A 19,042-nucleotide genomic window follows, 5' to 3' on the forward strand; every position below is an offset into this window, starting at 1 on the left:
CTATTGATTTCTAATCAGAAAGTTAAAAAGAAAAAATTCATTCTTTGGCAAAGAGAACGGGAACAAAGGGCCAAGAAGCCCTGGGGTTAACAGTAAAAGCAGGATCATGCAGTGGAACAGGCCCTCCATCTCCTTGTGGCCGCGTTCTGATCTGTGAGCAGGTTCTCCTGAAGCCAGGACTCGCACGGTGTCATCGGGCTCAGCTAACGTGGTGTGGCCCCTCACAAAGGCAGGTGGAGTCCCCGAATGCCAACGGGGACATTCAAGAGACCTATTCCAGGAGTCTCGTGATGAGACAGAAACTGTCCCCGTATACTGGCCTATCCTCCCCACACCATCCTGCCTCTCTCTCTCTCTCTCTCTTCTTGCTGGCTGAGGACGCTGGGAATACTGGAGAACAGGACTCTGAAAAGGCCCTGCGCTCACGTTTCCAAATAGCCACAGATCCTAAAAGGGCAGGAGGCCAAGAGGGAACTCACGCAGGAGGTCTCAGCCTGGGTTCTGTGCCTGGGAGCAGGTGCCCAGTAGGTCATCAGAACCCCACCTGCTTAGCACCCCCAGCCATGCGGCTGACCAACCACCAGGTCCTGCTTCCCGTCCTCACTAACGAGCAGGGTCTGTGGGGTCCAGCTGCCTGCGGCTCTAGGAAGGAGGCAGGAGCTTCCTCCAGAGCCTGGATTCCAGCCACTATACCCTGGAGAGTGTGAGAGCTCAACTTCTCCTCGAATCAGGATGCACCCACAAAATGCTCTGAGAAACGGTGAAGAGCTCAAGGAGTGTCTGCACTGTTAACATCAACACGAGCTGCTGACCTCCAGGAGACAATGTGGCACTGACTGGCACTCAGGCTGGGAGTCAGAGTCCCGGATAGAAACCTACCCCTCTTGCCAACTTGCTGTGTGACCTTGACAAATTCTCTAACTTTTTGGTCCCTTGGCTGCCTCATCTGGAAGGTGAGCACAAAGTGAAATAGGGAATGCATGGACAATTCCCCAGTAAACAGCTGCTGTGACAACCTCCAGCTGGGGTCTGCACCTAACGAGATTTCTGAACTTTATTATTTTTTGAATATGGAATGGAATCTTGATCAGATGATAACACTGTAATGTCTTCCTCCTGGAATCAAACCAAGTGTAACTTGGGGAGACGAGAAAAGAGAGGGAGTGGATTCAGAAATAACATCCCCAAGAGAAAAGCACAGAAGAAACTCAGTAATTACCTAAAATCTTATAATACCTGACTCCCTCCCTCAGGGAATGACAGCAAATTTCGGAAGGATTTGGACACAGCCCACGCTTACAACTAAAACTGCATGTTCCCTTTCGCCAGCTCGATCTGAGAGGCATTTGCTGAGAGCCTACTGTGCACTGCGTCCTCAGCTGCTCTGCCTATAATTCAGCCAATCCTTTCTTCTCAAGGAACCAAGGAAGGTTCTGACCCTACTTGGGACTCAGAGAGCAGGTTGCCCTCACCCTGACCTCACACATTAAGAGGTTAGTCTGGCTCCTGTTCTGAGGTCCCCCGCTGTCACAGCAAACTGGACTGACCCTTGAGTCTCACCAGGTCAGGCCATTCAAAAGCCACTCTACCCCCCACCAGACCCCACAGGTCCCCCCCTCCACCCCCGCCCTACACGCACACATAGATAAGCAAGATCAGAGGAGGCACCCCGGCTGGACTGGTAAAGCAGGTTTAATAGTGCTCAGGTTATTAAGAAGAAGGAAATGCATTTTGCTTTTCAGAGTTCGGTGATGGGCAGCATTCTTCAGATGGCAGGCACCTGGCTTTCCCTTCACCAAAAAGATTAAGACGGCCTGTCCAGGGCTTCTCATATCTTTGTATGATTTCTGTTGAGTTAATAGTTACCGGTTTGACAAATAGCAATTCAGAGCCTCACACAGAAAATCATGGTAGCAAACTCTGAAAATTGCTGGGGCAAAAGACTGGGGAGTTTTATGGTCTGACAGCTCTAGTCTTTAGCGCCTCCCTCCTGGCATGGGGGTGTGGGAGTGGGGCTTAGGTATTTCAGACACCCTGGGTTTGGGGGTCAGGCCCAGGACTGGCAAACAGGGTCTTCTTTTCTACATCGGGAGGGAGCTCAAGCTCTGGAGCCTTCCGCAAATGTAGAGAGGTGGGCTTCCACTGAGGGCATCTCAGCCCCAAACAGGTGGGCTGCGTGCCTGCCAGTCTGAGCCCTGGGCTCTCCTTGGGTCTAATGCTTGCCCTCTGGCTCCAAAGCTTGACCTAGGAGTTCAGACTGACGACAGAGGAGTTGGAAGGTAGGAAGCACCTGCTCATCATCCTCTACTTTGTGGCTTCCCAGGTGCCTCTCAGACACCTTCACTTGTATTCATTCATTCGTTCGTTCGTTCGTTCGTTTGTTAGTACCGATTATGTGCAAAACTCCATGCTGGGCCTGGGGAGACAGACAGGTTGCTTCACCATTCCATGGAGAACAGACATGAGAAATGATGATTATGCGGTAGTTGTGTCAGAGGAGTGTACAGCTGGCCCCTTCCCGAGCTGGGACAAAGGTGGCAGGCAATCTCCTGGAAGAGGTGGCTGCTAGCTAGGTCCAGCAGCATGGGGAGGGAGTATCAGCTGGCAAGGTGCTCACATCGTTTATGCAAAGGACATAAATGGGTGAGGGCAGGGAGAGGGTTTCAAGTTTAAGGTGCATTAGAATTTTCTGAGTAACATTAAAGATGCAGATTCCTGGAAGCCCTGATGAGACTCTGACTTGGTAGGCTTGGGGGGGAGGGGGCAGGGGGCATCTCGGGAATTTGTGCACCACACTCTGAAAAACCCTCCTTCAAAGAGATGGGGGAGGGTGGAAGCTACTTGTGGCTTAGACGGAATATGGCTTTATGTTCCTGGAATGTCCCCAGAGCGAATTTGGACAGCTCACTAATGACTCGTTCTTCAGTTATTCTACACAGACAGACACACGCCATCAAACAAACTGGAGATGAATGCAGGGAGGGCGTCAGGAGCTGGCTCACTCTGACTGGGCTGTCGCTGCGTCCACGGGGCGATGGTGGGTGTTATCTCAGGAATGTGTTGGGGCAAGGTCCTTGCGGATGCCAGAACACGGTTCACAGGTGAGCCAGGGCCCGTGAGCAATGACGGGAGAGCCCCTGGAACCAGGCTGCACCTCCTCTCCACTCTCCTGCCAGGAAAGGCCAAGAAGTCCACAGGCCTCTTCCAGACTTTCGCAGCAGCCTGAGCTGGCTCCCTGCCCCTCTGGGTTGGTTCCCCCCCCATCAGGAGCCTGCCCTCTGCTGCCCCAATGCCACCCACTCAGGCTCCCTCTGGCTTGGATTGGGGTTTGCTGGGGGGCGGGGGGCCCTGGCTCAGCCAGACTAAGCCTTAGCTGAGACACTGTTTCTGCTAGTCCCCTCAGGGCAATATGTCTGCCCTTTAGAGTTAGTTCCAAAGAACCCGCCATTTATTTTGCTGGCTCAAACCCCTCGCCCAGGAAGCTCATCGGGGACCCAGGCCTCCTTGCCCTGTTCTTGCTAATAGAATCTGAGAGCTGGAATCCTGCCTTTGAGATCTCTGTCAAGTGCCTGCCAGCCATGTCCTCACGACGCATTACCCTCCCACAAGGGTTCCCACCTTCCGACTGCTCCATGTCCCCCCGGAACCATGTTCTGCGCCCTGGTGGACTCTGCCTGCAGAGCCTACATCTGCTCGGACCTCTGACCACACTGGACATGCTGTGGCCTCAGGACCCTGCCCTTTCTCAGCAGGTGGATTCACTTTCAAATGAGCCCCTTTCTACCTCCCTAGCCTGCTTCAATCCTCATTCCATGTGGAGCCCCGGAAAGGGGCTGGGAAGCTCCCCTCCCTTGATAACGTGTTTACGACTGGTTGTAATAATTCACCGTTTACTGATATTACATCTACGTGGTGTGCCCTAGATTAGAGCTGATTAGAGGCACAGTCAGCCACAGAACAAAAAACAAAACAGGGCCACATAGGTGAACATAAGTATTGCTGAATGGTCAGTGCTCCTCAAACATTAACATGCGTGAGGATCACCGGGGACCTTGTTAAAACGCGGTTTCTGAGTTGGTGGGTCTGGCGCTCTGCGTTTCTAACAAGCTCCCAGGCAATGCCGATGTGCTGGTCTACCGCCCACACTTCCAGCAGCAAGAAGGTCGGCATCTCACAGTGAATGGGGGATTGCCACGGGGATGGGGCCAGACGCAGGGCTCAGAACCAAACGTGTGCTCAAATGCAGTAACCACCAGGTCCTGCTAATCGCCGCAGCATTCAGAACGATTCACTCTGTAAGTTCCGAGAAAGAATCCCCTCGGGATGCTGACTGCCCAGGTGAGTCCAGCTCAAGGCCAGCTCTGTGATCGTTCCAAATCAGCATCTGTCATAAGAATCTGAATTTGGGGACTCTGAGTTAGCTTTGGTTGCTAAGCTGAAGGGTTACGAGATAGGCAGGGGTAGCGAAGACCATATGGATCACCTGCAAACTAATGCTGTGATGATGTTATAACATTTTTGAGTACTTATTCTGAGCCTTGCTCTCTGCTAAGTGCCTTCAATGAGAGAATTCAGGCTGTAATTCTCACAATAATCCTTCAAAGTTGATGGCAGTCTAAGAGTGTGAGCTCTGGAGCCAGACAGCCTGTGCTTAGATCCAGCGTTGCCACATTCTAGCTGTGTGACCTTGGGAAAATTACTTAGCTTTTCTGTCTCCACTTCCTCATCCCTCAGTGAAGATAGTAACAGAACCTCCCTCAGTGGGGTCGTGTGACAACTGTTGAGCTAGCAAATATTAAACCACTAGAGCAGTGCCTGGCACTCGATCAAATCTTCGCTATCGCTTTATTACTTTTAGGCTCATTTGCATACATTGAGGAAACAGAGACTCAAAGAGATTAAGGAGCCTCTTCAAGGTCACACAGCAAGTAAGAGGCAGAACTGGTTCCTAACAAGGTTTACAAATTTATGAACAAATTCTAGATTTTTTCTAGTTTGTAGGCCTCAGGAAGAAGGCCTACAAACTAGGCCTTCTGTAGGCCATGATGGGGTTAGGGGGGTGGGGACAGAAGGAAGAGAGGGGAGGGAGTTCACGGAGATGCTGCCGCCTCAATTTCTCACAAGCTCCAGCTGCAGCTCTGAGCAGTGGGGGCCACTATCCCCTTCCCTGGATTCCTGTGAACTCTCTAAGCTCATAGCAGCCTCTCTTTTCTAGAGCCATCCCGTGTGGGCCTCTGCTGCTTTTGACTAGAACGGGCCTGACTTAACGTAGATCCCCAGTTTCCCGCTCCCCTGCCCCTGCCATGCCGCCCCAGCCAGGAGCCGGGAAGGAGCTGATGGATAAGGGGAAGGAGGTGATGGGTAAGGGAAGGCATCGTGGAGCAAGTGGCACTGTACTCAGTCTGGGACAAGGGAGGGGGCTCCACCGCATACAGCAAGGGCTGGGACACAGGGCAGAGCTATGTGTTTGAGACCCAGACTGGGTCAGTTTGGGGTGTGCGGCAGTTTGCAGTGTTTGCCTGGACACAGACATGATGTCCAGTGGGAAACTGGAAATGGGCACCTCAAGTTTCACCACAGAGCAAGTGGCTGAAGGCTCGGGGACCCAGGACACCGTGAGAGAGAATTTGCAAAATGCCTTACTTTCCTGGGTGAGAATGACCGCCGGTAGAGGACGAAGGTCAGCAACACGATTAGATGCTACAAGAGAGGTCAGGAAAGATGCCACTGTGCATCTCCTGGTGACACGCGGGACTTTGCTCAGAGGATGGGGGTGGGGCGAGGAGGACGGAGCACGGACGGGGGCCGTGGAGGCGGGAAGTATGCAACTGCCCTGCGTTCTTCAGAGGAAGAGGCATGGGGTCAGGGCATGAAGACTGAGGGGGGGACACCTGAGCACCGTGGAGAACAATCCATGGATGCCTGAAACAAGGAAGAGATTTTTTTTCTAATGTGAGGACCGAGAAGGAGGCCAGGTTATGGAGGAGGCCAAAGGGGTTCTAGTCCTGTTTGGGTTCCTGATCGGTGGGTGTCAAACAGCAGATGGTGTCAAAATTACTTGGGAGTTCTTTTTACGAATGGAGATTCCACATTATCTGGAGATTCCGATGTTGGTCACTGAAGCTGGGCTGGGCATCTGAATCCCCATTACCTTAGGGGGTTCAGATGTTTGTGGTCACAGATCGTACTGCCTCAGGGAGGAAAAACGGAGCTCCTTGGCCAAAGTTAAGAAAAAAGACACTGCTTGTTGCCACCGCAGTGGGTGCCACAGTCTCCTGACAGGAACTAAGAAAGCCTGGTTGAAGAGGCAGAGAGGTGACCACTTATAGATGTATCGTATTTAAAGTTAAAAGCAAATTCAGTTGTTCTGACTACAGAATTTCATGACATTATAGCTTGACCTTTGGTGTCATTCACAAGGCCTGATATTTCTAATACGGCATCCTCTTCATTTTCCTAATCTGCAATTATTTTATGTCATTATTATTTGTCTATAAGTTCCATGGGGAACAGTGTCTGTCTCTGTTCTCCGCTGTACCCCCTTCCCAGGACAGCTATCAGGAGCCAAATGCACGAAGAGACTATCTTTGGTTTCGATCCTACCCAATTGCAACAGAAGTGGAAGGTAATTCGTGCATAGCGAGAGCCACTTCAGGCCTCAGATGACCCAAATGACTTCTCCTGAACTCAAAACGAACATCCTGAAGGATGGTCTATTGGGCAAGCAAAAACGCTCCAGACCAAGCGCATACGCTGTTCAGACACCAGAGTCCAAGTGGAATTTGATTCTGCTAAGTCCTTCATGCCAAAGAAACAAGAGATGGGGCTCCCTTGCGTAGAACAGTCTACAAGGAAGATGAAGCAAAGATGCTGATCTTTGCCGCCACTGATACGGGGATGCGGACAAGGAAATCGATTCTTGAAGGGATGTTGAAAAACGGACTGCACTCAGAAAAAGAGCTCACTCCTCCTGCTGAGAGAGAGAGAGAGAGAGAGAGAGAGAGAGAGAGAGATCTGCTGAAACAGGAAGAGAGCAAACAGAAAGGACTGACCCTCAGCAACTGGAAGAAGCTGCCACTGCAGGACGCACAGCAGTGAAGGGCTCTGGTCTGAAGTGCCAGGATGAAGCCAGCATCGCTCTCCTTGGCAGCCTGGTCTGACCTCCAGGACAGCGAGGAACACGTCTCGCGGGGGCAGACAAACCGGGTGCACATCCTAGTCCTGCTACTTGTAGCTGTGCAATCATGGGCAAGTTTTCAACTCTCCAAGCCTCAGTTTCCCCACTGGCAGTTCTTCCGTCCTCGGGTTGCTATGAGCATTAAATTGGATAATGCATTCAAAGCACACGGCCCAGATCTTGGCACAATCTACAGTCTTCCTAAGTGTTTGCTATTATTAGCTCTTCTCCACGGGCTAGGATCTATATGGTGACAGCACCTGACTCCCCACTCCGCTGCAGTCTCAAGGACACAGATGTGTGCATGAAATCCACACCGGGGCCTGGTGAGGACAGACAGTAGTTGAAAGGGAGGCCCGACCCCCCAGGCTTACAACTCTAAGTAGCTTAGACCAATTTATTTAAAAGCATGCCTGCTGCAATGAGAGTTGAAAGATTTTCGCATTATAGCGAAGATGAGCCCAAATCTCTTTGATACTTAACGTATCAGGAAAGAAATAGCAAGATAGGTACAGAAGAGGGGAAATTAATAAACAGCAAGGTGCCCGACATGCCCCAAATATCCACTTCTCCCTCCCCCACAACTATTTTTTAATACTTTCTGAATGAACTCAATTTTCCTTCGTAAAACTGTACAAACCTTACATCTTTAAAGCCCTTTAAAACAAGGTATGTTTGGAGAATCTCACCCAGACTCTACCGGCACTGTGAGGAAGGCAGATATTTACCTACAGTCCTGGTTCTCCAACCTGGCTGTACCCGAGAATCAACTGGGGAACTTCGAGAAATCCCATGCCCAGGCCACACTGCAGACCAGTTAAACCAGAACTGCTAGGAGTGGGCTGGGCAGGGGTCTTTTTAGCAATCCCCTCTATTAAGTCCAAGGTGCAACTGAACTTGAGAATCACTGACTCTGAACTCCAAACACAATTTCCTACTCTCTGCCGTGAAAAGGAGATCAAGGGTCATGACCCCCTGATGGACAGCGATGGAAGAGGCCAGGACTCAGGAAAGGCAAGTGATTGTGCTACGAGGAAGGGCCAGAAACAGAATCCAGAACTCCCAGCTGGGGGGCATTCGTTTCCTGGCTTAGCGAGCTCCCACCGCGTGCCAGCCACCCAGCTGCCTATTAACCAAGAATGGAGGAGATGCGGGTACACGCTGTTCTACCACAGCCTCAGGGGTCACGGGGTCTGGGCCAGGGGTGGGGAGGCCTTCCTAAACTTCACTTGTGAGCTGAATCTGGAGGCCAAGGAGATGTGAGGTGATGGTGGGGCCTGGCGAAGCCAGTGTGCAGGTCCAGCTTGGACCATAAGGGTTTGGGGATGATATTAAAATGGCCATGAGCCAATGAAGACCATTTCAACTGGCTGCTTCTATGGGGGCTTCGTAGGTTCCTCAAACCTGGCCAGTTTTTGCCTGGACCACTAACAGATTACCTTAGGTTGTTCTGGCTACACAGAAACACTTGGCCAGTGGTTCCCAGACTTGACAGGGCAGCAGAGTCACCTGGAGGGCTCCACTCCCAGAGTTTCTGATCCAATAAGTCTAAGGTGGGATATGAGAATCTGCGTTTGCTGGTCTGGGACCATACTTTGAGACCCATTCGGGTGAGGTGACCAATAAGGAGGCTGAAGAAACACCTGGGGTCCTCCACAGGCTGCCGGCAAATGTTTGTATTATGTCCGCGATGGAAATAAATCACTCAAGCTGGTTTTGAAACTCCTTGAGCTGTTAAGATACTTCTTAATATTCCTGTTGGCAAAAGCCATTGTTAACTGAGAAGATGTCTATCTGCTTAACTATGATCAGTTTTTCTAGAGAAAGAAAGTGGATGATGTCCAGAAAAAATCTGGTACTCAAAATATATGAACTGAGCAGAAACTACGTAACCATAGATAAAGCCGTCCAGGAGCCCGGCCGGCTGTCGTCAGAACTCCCACACAGTGGGACCCGACTGCGAGACCTCTACTCTGACTCTGACCAGCCCTATGAGGTAGATTCTAATCTACCAAAGTTCCCAGGGGTGAAGGAGCCCCGAGAGCCTTCCTCTGAAGAGTGGATCAGCCCTAGTGTCCTGGCTCAGCACCATCAAGGAGCAGGGAGGACTGCTTCCTTGGACTCTTGTGACCAAGGATATATAATTCAATACATTCTACTGTAAAGAGAATTTCCATCTGGCTTCTGGAAAGCTCTCAGACTTCCTGCTTCGCTGAGATTTATTTCACAGGGGAGGAGGAAACCATTCCGGATTTTGCCACCACGGAGGCTCTGGGTCAGCAGAACAATGGCATGCCCTTAGCCATCCCAGGATGCAGGTAAGCAGGGCTTGCTCTGGAAACCAGCTCTCTTAGCATAGGAAGAGGGCCCAGTTACATCGCCAGCCTTCTTCAGTTTCCCGGGCTGTAAAACAGGGATAATATGGTACCCTCTCCCAGGTAATGGTGAAGATTCAATGAATCGACTGGGACCTGTTGGAAATGCAAATTTCCGGGCCTACAGCAGCCCTAGGACACACTGGGGTCTGGAGTAGGGTTAACAAACCCTCCACAAGGTTCCATGCTTCCCCCAGTTTAACAACTGGGGCTATAGAACTAAGCTCCATTAGGCCAGGAATTTTGTTGGTTTAATCACTGATGAATCCCCAGTGCTGGCATATTACAGAAACTCTACCTATTTCTAGGCATTCAATAAATACTTTCAAATGATCGGACGAGCCCAGATGAAATAGGAGGAAGGAAACTGAGGTTCAGAGAGCCTGGCATTTCTACCTATAGTTTGCACAGCTTGGTGACCTTACGTCTCTCACTGATTTGTAGTAAATGCCGTGAGCTGGAGACCACCAGTTCTGTCTCCCCTTGTACTTCCAGAGCTTAGCCTCGTTTCTAGCTCATGAGAGCGGGCTCTCGGGAACACACTACCAAAGGCACAAAGGTCTCCCAGCTCCAAATCTAAGTTCATACTGCAACTGCCAACAGGTGTCACAGATGCGTCTGCCCTTCCACTTTCTCTTACCTGGGTAAAAGGGCTTTAGAGAACACCGAGCCCCCGAACCCCAAGCAATTTATCGGTTTAACTGTCCATCTCCCTCCCCCGTGGCAGCAAGGACTTTGCTCTGATCCTCGGCCCTGGCAACAGAGACGGGAGCCCAGTGGGTGCTCAATAAATACCTGCTGAGTGAATGGCCAGCCCTCGGCGGGGTGGGCCGTGATAAATACCAGTGCCCTTCTGTGCCACCGCCATCCGAAAATCAGCAGGCTCTGGAACTGTGTGGGAAGGAGAGGGTGGGGCGGGGGGGACTTTTCGAGTGAAGGGACATGGCTTCCAAGCAGTTCTTCCACGTGAATTCCTGAGACCTCCAGCTTCTGCCTCAGCCTTTTCAGCTCTGCCATGACAACTGCAGTTCGTTACCCTTGCTTCCCACGCAGCCCTGGTGCCAGCTCACTGGCAAGAGTTACTTCACTCCAGAAATTCCTAAGAAGGGCTTGCCTCTGATAAGACTAGGGGGAAAAGAATTTATGGACTTATATAATGAGCGCCGCCAAGGTGGCTTGCAAGCACTGATGTCAACGTGGCTCACCAGGAAGAAACCTGAGCTGGCGAGGAAGGAGCAGTGGCTGCAGCTCCTCTACCTGGGCACAGAAGGTCAACAAGCCGAACTCATCGCAGCTGCCATTTGAAAGCCTGATGTGCAGTAGGCACTGAGCTAAAACTCAATGTGTCCGGTGCCATTTCACTACAGCCCTCGGGGTGGGCAGGTCCTGCTCTCATCCCCGTTCACACAGCAGAAGAGAAGGAGCTTGTTCAAGGTCACTTACTATGCATAAATGACAGAGCGAGGACTTGACTTGGCATCCTCTGAAGATCCTGATGAAAGCTTTATCTCCCACAAGTAACAGTATGGTATGTCAAATCGGTGTTTGCCTGGAACCCCACAAACACTCTTTCCATAGGGAACCAGGTATATATGCCGATAGATGTGTTTCTGTTTATTTCTCTGTAGTAAAAGGTCCCTTTCCCTTTGCTGCCCCTCTCTCGCCAAATTCACCGAGAGAGTCCAGTGGTCCAAACAGTAAGGCTTTGAAATCAGACGGACTTAGGCTCAGATTCCAACTCTGCATTTCTACCTGTACGACCTTGAGTTTGTCCCTTGACCGTTCTCAGCCTCTGTTTCTCCATTTGCATAATGCCAGAAAAACACCATAAGCAACAATGCTTGGCACATGACAGGCCTGGATAGAGATGATTAAAGATTATGATGATGATCTCCATCACTATCACCAGGTGCCAGCTAGTGTTCTCAACTGTTAGTGATAGGAAGACAAACAATGCACTAGTAAGAAATTCCTGGGATGTACAACGACATGCTCACAGAGCCCTAGCTATCCAAGAAAAGCCACGACAGATGCAGGACTGGAAGATTGTCCTAGGTTCATCTCATCCTAGCAGCCACCTGATGCCTGTATCTTGATACTTCACCCTTTCAAGTCAGGTACCAGTCAGGGATCCTAAGGGCTGACCCAGTGACGAATCAAGCAAGTAACTGCCACTGGGTGGGGAGGAAGCCAGCGTGAGGACGACCAGGCTGCCACTGAACCAGGCCCAGCGACAGCAGGCAGCCGGCTGGGGAAAAATCAGCAGCTGCCATTGGACTGGTGTCCTGGCTGCCAGAGGGTGACAAATGGAACGAGGGAAGAAAAAAAGCCAACAAAGTTATCCCCAATCTTGATGCAGCTTCATCTTTTTTCTGGCTGACCACTGAACGAGAACTTAAGCCTCGATCCTTTTCTCGGGCAGACATTTGAAACTGAAAGATCCCATTTCTTCCCAATGGTGAGATGTCATGGGTTGGAGCACTGAATAGGCACTCGGGGGGGGGGGTGCGCACGAGACCTACCACACTTGTCCTTTTGTCCCTCCTCCCCACTCTCTCTACTCCAGCCCATATTCCCAGTCCAGCATCTTTAGAGAACGTTCTGTGTTCTCCCTACACAATGGTGACCACCTGCCCCCTCCGCAATCTCCCATTATTTTGCAAGAGGTTTTCCGCTCAGAACTGGATGCTTAATGGCTGCTGGTGAAGGTTAAATAACAAAACGCTGCTGTATCCAGTTTCTGAGTTTTCTTTGATCTCACTCTGAAACAGGGATTCAAGGCAGCCGGGAAGCTGGTCCGCAGCAGCAACCAGAGCCTCTTGCTGTGCTGCCTAAGGGTGTAGAGCCAGCTGGCCCTCTCTGTGCTGGCAGAGGCCTGGCTGGAATTTTTTTCACATAGAATCCTTACGGATCCAGCCCTGTCCCAGTGGAATCTAGGAGATGTCACCCAAGACATTTCTCCAGAGGAATTGGATCCCTCTCATCCAGGGCTCCTCCCTGAACTGGGGGCTGCATCCTCACTGACTGGAGGCAGGAGATAGCTCCAGACACTCAGTGGAGACAGCCGACCGCCATCAAAACCTGACCAAAGGCTTCTTCCATCTAAGAGCTTTGTAGCAACATGACGGCTACCTCCAACTGTCACTTATTCTAGCCTTGCTCTCCTTATGTGGACCTGAGCTTGGCGTTTCCTTCCCTGTAACTAAGGCAACCTGATTCTCTTCTCTTCAAAAGAGCAGTGTTTCCCAGCTACCCGAGGTCCCTGGGGATTGGAGAACCAGGTCAGTATGGCTAGGCCGAAAGCGAGAGGATGTGGTGACAGAGTAGCTGCCTTTGCTTCTAATCCCCTGGCAGTTGGGAGCATTTACCCAAGCGACTAGGAAATGACTTTGAACTCTATACACACTGCATCCTTCAGTTTCTCCCCACCTATCTCTGGTCTCTCCCTCCCAGAGCTCGAGTTAGCTGGCTGCTCCCAGAAAGTCAAGTCTATGCCCAGCAGCCTCCGAAGCTGCCGCATGGATCTCATTGGCTTCTCTGATCAAGTCGCCTTTGCCACATCTCTCTGTGAGAGCCACAGCAAGTTTGCCTCGTTTTAGGAATAAACGGTAATTCTCAAGGCCAACTTGCCGACAGGGCACTCTGGTGCCTGGAATTGCTATAGCTAATATGAGTATGGATTTAGGAGTATGACTACCTGAGCTCCAGTCCTGGATGCATCACCTACTGGTGACCTTGAGCAAGTTACCTTTCCAAGTCTCAGTTTCATCATCTGAAGACACAGATATTAGTACTTACCCACGCAGTTGGAGGAAACATTAAATGAGATCATAATATAAAAGTGTGCAATGTAAATATTCAGATGTTAGTGTGCTAATGCTTTTCAACCTTATTCTTTCTTAGTAATGGGCATAAGATATCCTCATGCATTGCAGACTGCCATGGAATGGGAGCCTTGAAAGAAAAATAAAAGCCGTCTAATAACGTGTTTAGGCGCCCAACTACAGGTATTTAGTGGATCCTTAAGAACAGAAGAATGGAAAATAGAGGCTTTGGGTAAATTCTGTCGGGTTGGTTATAACTCCCACTTAAGAACGCGCGTCGAAATGTAAAGTGGTGGAAAGTGACATTAGCCTGACAATAACCTTAACGTATTTCATTGATTACAAAAATAATTCACTTGCAATTGCTCATACTTTAACTGTTCGACATACCACAAATTCCTGTGACACAACTCACAAATTCCTGTGACACAACTCACAAATTCCTGTGACACAACTCACAAATGACTGTGACACAACTCACAAATGACTGCGACACTGTGAAATGTGCTGGCCTGTGCTCTGAAAAAGGGTTCTGAAGGATAACTCAGCCACAAAAAGTATTACAACAGATGAGAAGAAACTGGATCTTACTTTTAGGGAAACGTTTTCATTAGAGAAAGAAGGAATTGGAGGATGCTGGAGGATGCTGTGAGCCCTTGGGCAAGTCACTTATCTCTGAGTCTCAGTTTCATCAGTGAAATGACATCGCTGGATTACATGACCAGAAAGGTCCATTCTGGTTGCCAGTTGCTACAGAGCTGGGAGGGGACGCTGTCTCCATTTGACTTAAGTGCTCCATAGGTACTTCTAGTGAAAGCTAAAAGAACTGGCATTCCCAAGTGTCCCCTGCCTGTCAGGCTCTGTGCCAGTAACTGTCCTACCTGACTTTGCTTATTTAATGCTCAGAGCCGCCCTTGCCGGTGTATGCGCATCTCCCCATCCTGGAGAAGACAAAACCAAAGCTCTGATGGAATATGCAACTTGCCAGGGTCATTTAGGTAGCAAGTAGCAGATTCAAGATGCCAGGATTCGAAGGTTCCCTCTCTTACCACTGTCCACACTTGCTCTCTGGTTAGCCGTGGCTGGGCCACACCAGTATGGATGCAGGTAAGTGAAATCATGCCTGTCCCAGCTCCATTCCCCAAGGCCAAGTTCCTTAGGCAGTGGAGCAGAGGTCTTGATTCAGCGACTACTTCAGCAGGCGGCTAAATAGGGCAGCAATTTAGAAATACAGGTTCTGGAGTCAGCAGGCCTGTCATTTGCATCTCCCTCCACAAAAGCAAAGTGGCTTCACCCAACTCCGGCCCTCTGAGCCTCTGGTTCCTCAGGTAGATAACTACCTATGCCCAGGGTTATTAGGGAGATTCAAAGAAATCACCCATGTAGACAGCTCTCAGCAGACCGCCTGAATGCAGTCAATGTTCCATCATTATTTCCTACCTAGCTCACCAGGAGCGGATACAGGCAGTGGCGAGCTCATCTGTGGCAGGACTTATGAACCTGGGGTCCATGAGCCTCCTGAAATGATGTGCCAACAACTGTGTTCGCACGTTTTCTTCAGGAGGCATCCTCAACCTTCATCAGATTCTCATAAGTGTCTGCGAGCAGAGGAGGTTAAGTTCTTTCGACTGCTGAAGACACGACTTCTTACAATGTAAGTCATTCCTGAAAGAACAGGGTGGCAGGAGCATCACGGGAGAAGGTGCTGAGCCTCCGCAGCCCTGTGGGCCTCAGGTACTTATCACAGACCCGATGCTGTGCCGAGTTCCCAGGTAGTTCCTGGAAGAAGGTCTGACTCCGAGCCACAGAATGAGCAGGAATTTGGCTTCCAGAACCTTCTCTGGCAGGGCCTGTTCCAACAATCTATTCTTCCTCAGAGAACAATCGGTGTATTTGTTTTTGCATACCAGCAAGTTAAACACGCAGGCCCTTCGCCCGGGGCGTTTTGCTAAAGGAACACAGCTCCGCGCGGGGCTGCGCCTGCACCTGACACCCCGGGACAGTCACCTTCCCAGACCGGCCTTGCCGCAGGACGAGCGTTGGTGCTGCTGGAGCCTTTGGCCCAGTAGGCAGGGCTCAAGTTGCCCACTGGACCCTCTCCGGTTGTTGGGACAACCGTGCTCAGGAATTCCGGCCTCCCAGTCTTCCCCCGGGTGAGAAGGGGAAAGAGTTGGCAAGGCCAGCTGCCTGGCTGCTCTTCCGACCCCCTGGTGGAAGGGAAAGCTGCAAGCTGGATTCCCTACCCCCAGCAGCCTCCAGGCCGGACGGCACACAAAACAGCTCAGCCCCAGATGGAGGAGTGTGCCAAGACATTCTTCAGGGTTGGTAACCCGAGACGCTATTTTATTCTCGGTGGCTAAGAAATCACTTTTTTTGACTGAAGGACCATTTAACTTACTTCTTTTAAATTCAGGGGAATGGGCAGGCATCTCTTCGATTCAAGTAAGGGAAAAGCCAAGACAAATGCATACGTGCGCGCGCGCACACACCCACACACACAGAATTTTTTTTTTTATGTGATATTTTGTTTCACAGCTTTAACCAGTCACAGAGATGTAACTACCTTGGCAAAATTGATCTCCCCACCCCACCACCCTCAGGAAGTCTGGCTCCTTTCAGCTTTGTTAAATTTTTTCCTCCTCCTCACGGCCTCACCCTCCCGCCTAGCCCCCTCTCCCCAAATTCTGGAGTCAGGAGGGGACGGGAGAGGCCTAGGAGTCTGAAATCATACCTGAGAGCCGGCAGCATCCTTAGAGGCCATCTAATCAACCCTCTTCTCTCACCAAGGAAGTACCTGCACCTCACAGAGCTCAAGGGATTTGCCTGAGGCCACACAGGGTGTGCCGGAGTTTCTCCAAGCCACGCGTGGGTGCCCTCTGCTCAGCTCTTTCCCCAAACTGCCAAAGCTGGCCCCCCACGACAGCCACCCCAGCACTCGGAACTCCTCAGCGCCCCAAGCTCGGGGGCCCCGCACCAGCCCAGTGCAGGTGAGATGACCAGAAGGTACAAAACCAATGAATGATTTGCAAGGTGAAGAAGTGAGCAGCTCCATTAAGCACCAGTATGTTTTTAATTCCTCTTCCCTGCTCGCCAATCTGCCTAAAAGCAAAGGCTGCGCAGGCCCGTTGCCGGGGCCGTGAGCAGGCCAGAGTAGCGAGCTAAAATATAATGGTACTGGGTTGTTGTTTTTTTCTCCCACTGTGTTTTAAGGATCCTTTCTATTTATGGCAATAGATATTACTAGTTTTCCACTTTGTGAAAGTGGTTAATATTTTTCAAACTGAGTTGATTCAAAGCCATGAATTAAGTAAGCAATAGCACAGGTGGATGTGGCCAAAAAAAAAAAAAAGGGAAAGTGGTTCCACAGAAAACAAAAATTTGGGAAATCATGCCGTAGCCAAGTCAGTCTTCTACAGCAGCTACACTGCTTGCCCTCTTCCAAAGGGAAAGAATGACGTTGTTTGAGAAGCTTTCTACAGATGAACTATCCCCTCAGAGCCCCAGAAAAGTTTCACACGATGCCCGACAGGGAGTGAGGGAGCAGCACTAGCTGAGGGGCAGTCCCCCTCCGACACTCCGCTGCTGACAGCACACCTGCCTCAGCAAGCTGCCGGGACCTCAACCGGAGGAGGACACAGATGCTTGAACTTGCGTCTGTTCTAGGAGAGAGGACGAGGGGTTGCCCAGTTCACCGACAAAGTAAGAGTCCCTGGGACAACTGACCTGAGAGGGTGGGGAAGGACAATGAGTCGGAACATGTTTGGAAGTTAGAACTTTGGAGCTGGTGAAGAACTTGGCGTACGACAGGGTAGTAGAAAGATCGGAACGAGCAGATCACACCTCTGGGCCTGAAATTTTCTCCTGTATTTGAAAAAGGAAGTTCTGATCTTCTATATCCTTTCCAATTTTTAGGAGTCCCACTGTTATTCCTCCCCCCCCCCCAAGCAAACCACTACCCTCACAAATGGGGAAACTGAGGTTCAGACGTTAAAGCGCTTGTCCAAGGGATGTGCTGTAGCATTAAACAATCCTCTTCCAGATCACCTTAATGAGGCATTCCTCACGGTGCTGAGCATGCAGTAACCCAGTAAATGTTGAATGAACCAACTGAAGTGCTCACAGAAACTACTGGGAATCTCGTATCTTTCTGCTTTTTCTTTTTCTTACCCCTCCACCTTGCTACACACCCATCCTGGCCTTCTGAGGCCTCTATCCCAATCCCGTAAGATGCAGGGTCCAAAAAATCCACCTTCATTGCTGTATAGGCACCTGCTGCCCAAGGTCACAGTGACCAGGTGAGAAGTCCTCATTCCTAAGACACTCTGATCACAGACCTCCTCAGCAAAGCACAATGAAGCTGTCCCAGAGGGTGGTCCTCCCCTCCCCCCAACACATACGTGGGGAGGGAGTGTGTGTGTGCAAAGAAATCCTAAGCAGTGGGAACCAGGAGAAAGTCTGGAAGCTAAGAGCCACACCAGCCACCTCAGACTCCACCTGCCTCAGCAAAAAAAAAAAAAAAAAAAAAAAAAAAAGAAAAAAAAAAAAGAAAAAAGAAAAAAATCCCGTGCTACCGCCGGCGTGGTGCAAGGTCAGGACGCGCTGGTGCTGAGGAGCCAGGTTCCCCAGAGGAAGAAAGGGAGGAGGCGGCGATGGGCAGCGCTTTGCCGGAGGCCTCTCACCTCCATCCTCATCCTAACAGCTTCCAAGCTGCTATGCGATTCCCGGAGAACCAGTCTTCCGGACCAGCCCTCCCCTGCTCCTTCCTTTCTTTCCCACTCCCGGCCTCCAGCCCGGCTGGCTGCTCCCGTACTCTCTCAGAGCCTCCCAGTCACCTGTCAGAAATCACACTCCGGACTCCCTTTCCCTCCGCGTCGTGTCCTCCCTCCAGCAGTCCCCCTCAGCAGTTAATCCTGAGGCCCTACCACCCTCTCCGAACCAGATGCTGCCCCCGCCCCCTCCCCCACCCCATGCTGGGGAAAGCCTCCCCGGGAAGCCCCAGCATCACTCCGCTAGGTTGCTCCCCGCCTCCGCCGCCCGACTTCTCTTCCAAAAGCGGGGGGAGGGGGGAGGACGACGCTACAGCTTAAGGTCACAACTCTGGGCAGGTGCCGGCTGGGGCCTAAGTCCTCTATCTGGGGATGGCGGAGGGGGCATCCCGGGCCCCTGGGCCAACCCACTGACCGTCCCCTCCTCCCAGCAGCCCACAAGGGCAGAAGCGGCGCTCCAGAAGGGGGTGGGGTGGGGTGGGGGGGACTGAAGAAAGCGCAAGAGGCTGCAGGAGCGCCCCCTCACCGCTTCCTCCTCCCGGCTCGTGGCCCCTGGCGCAGAAGGGGCCCCGCGTGGGCGTGTGGGGGCCTCCCGGGGTCCTACCTGTCCCGCGGGTCGATCCAGCTGGTGGTGCGGCTCGTGTGGTCTATGTAGTAGACCTTGCCGTCGAAGTCGCGCGCCTTCTCCCAGCCCTCCGGCAGGGGCAGCTCCGGCCGGGGCATCTTCCCAAGCGCGGCCCGCGCTCCCCCATGCAGCTCCCGGCCGCTACGGGGGCCCCCGGCTCAGCGGCTCCGGCCGGCTGTACCCGGCCCGGGCGGCCGCCGAGGCACCATAATGGGGTGGGGGGGTGGCACCCGCGGATTGGGGGCCCTAGTGAGGGCCGGCCGGGTCGGCGCGAC

General features: G+C 51.5%; 1 protein-coding gene across 1 annotated transcript in view; it reads right to left on the reverse strand.

Moving 5' to 3' along the window:
• WWC1 (WW and C2 domain containing 1) overlaps positions 1-19,036 on the reverse strand; it is a 134,226-nt gene extending 115,190 nt beyond the window's left edge. Inside the window, exon 1 of the mRNA XM_011356776.2 lies at positions 18,747-19,036. Within this exon, the coding sequence (XP_011355078.1) occupies positions 18,747-18,865 (119 nt within the window). The 5' untranslated portion in view covers positions 18,866-19,036. The remainder of the gene's footprint in view (positions 1-18,746) is intronic.
• Positions 19,037-19,042: the final 6 nt, after the last annotated feature.

This window comes from Pteropus vampyrus, unplaced genomic scaffold (genome assembly GCF_000151845.1).
Source record: "Pteropus vampyrus isolate Shadow unplaced genomic scaffold, Pvam_2.0 Scaffold30, whole genome shotgun sequence".
NCBI classification, from domain to species: Eukaryota; Metazoa; Chordata; class Mammalia; order Chiroptera; family Pteropodidae; genus Pteropus; species Pteropus vampyrus.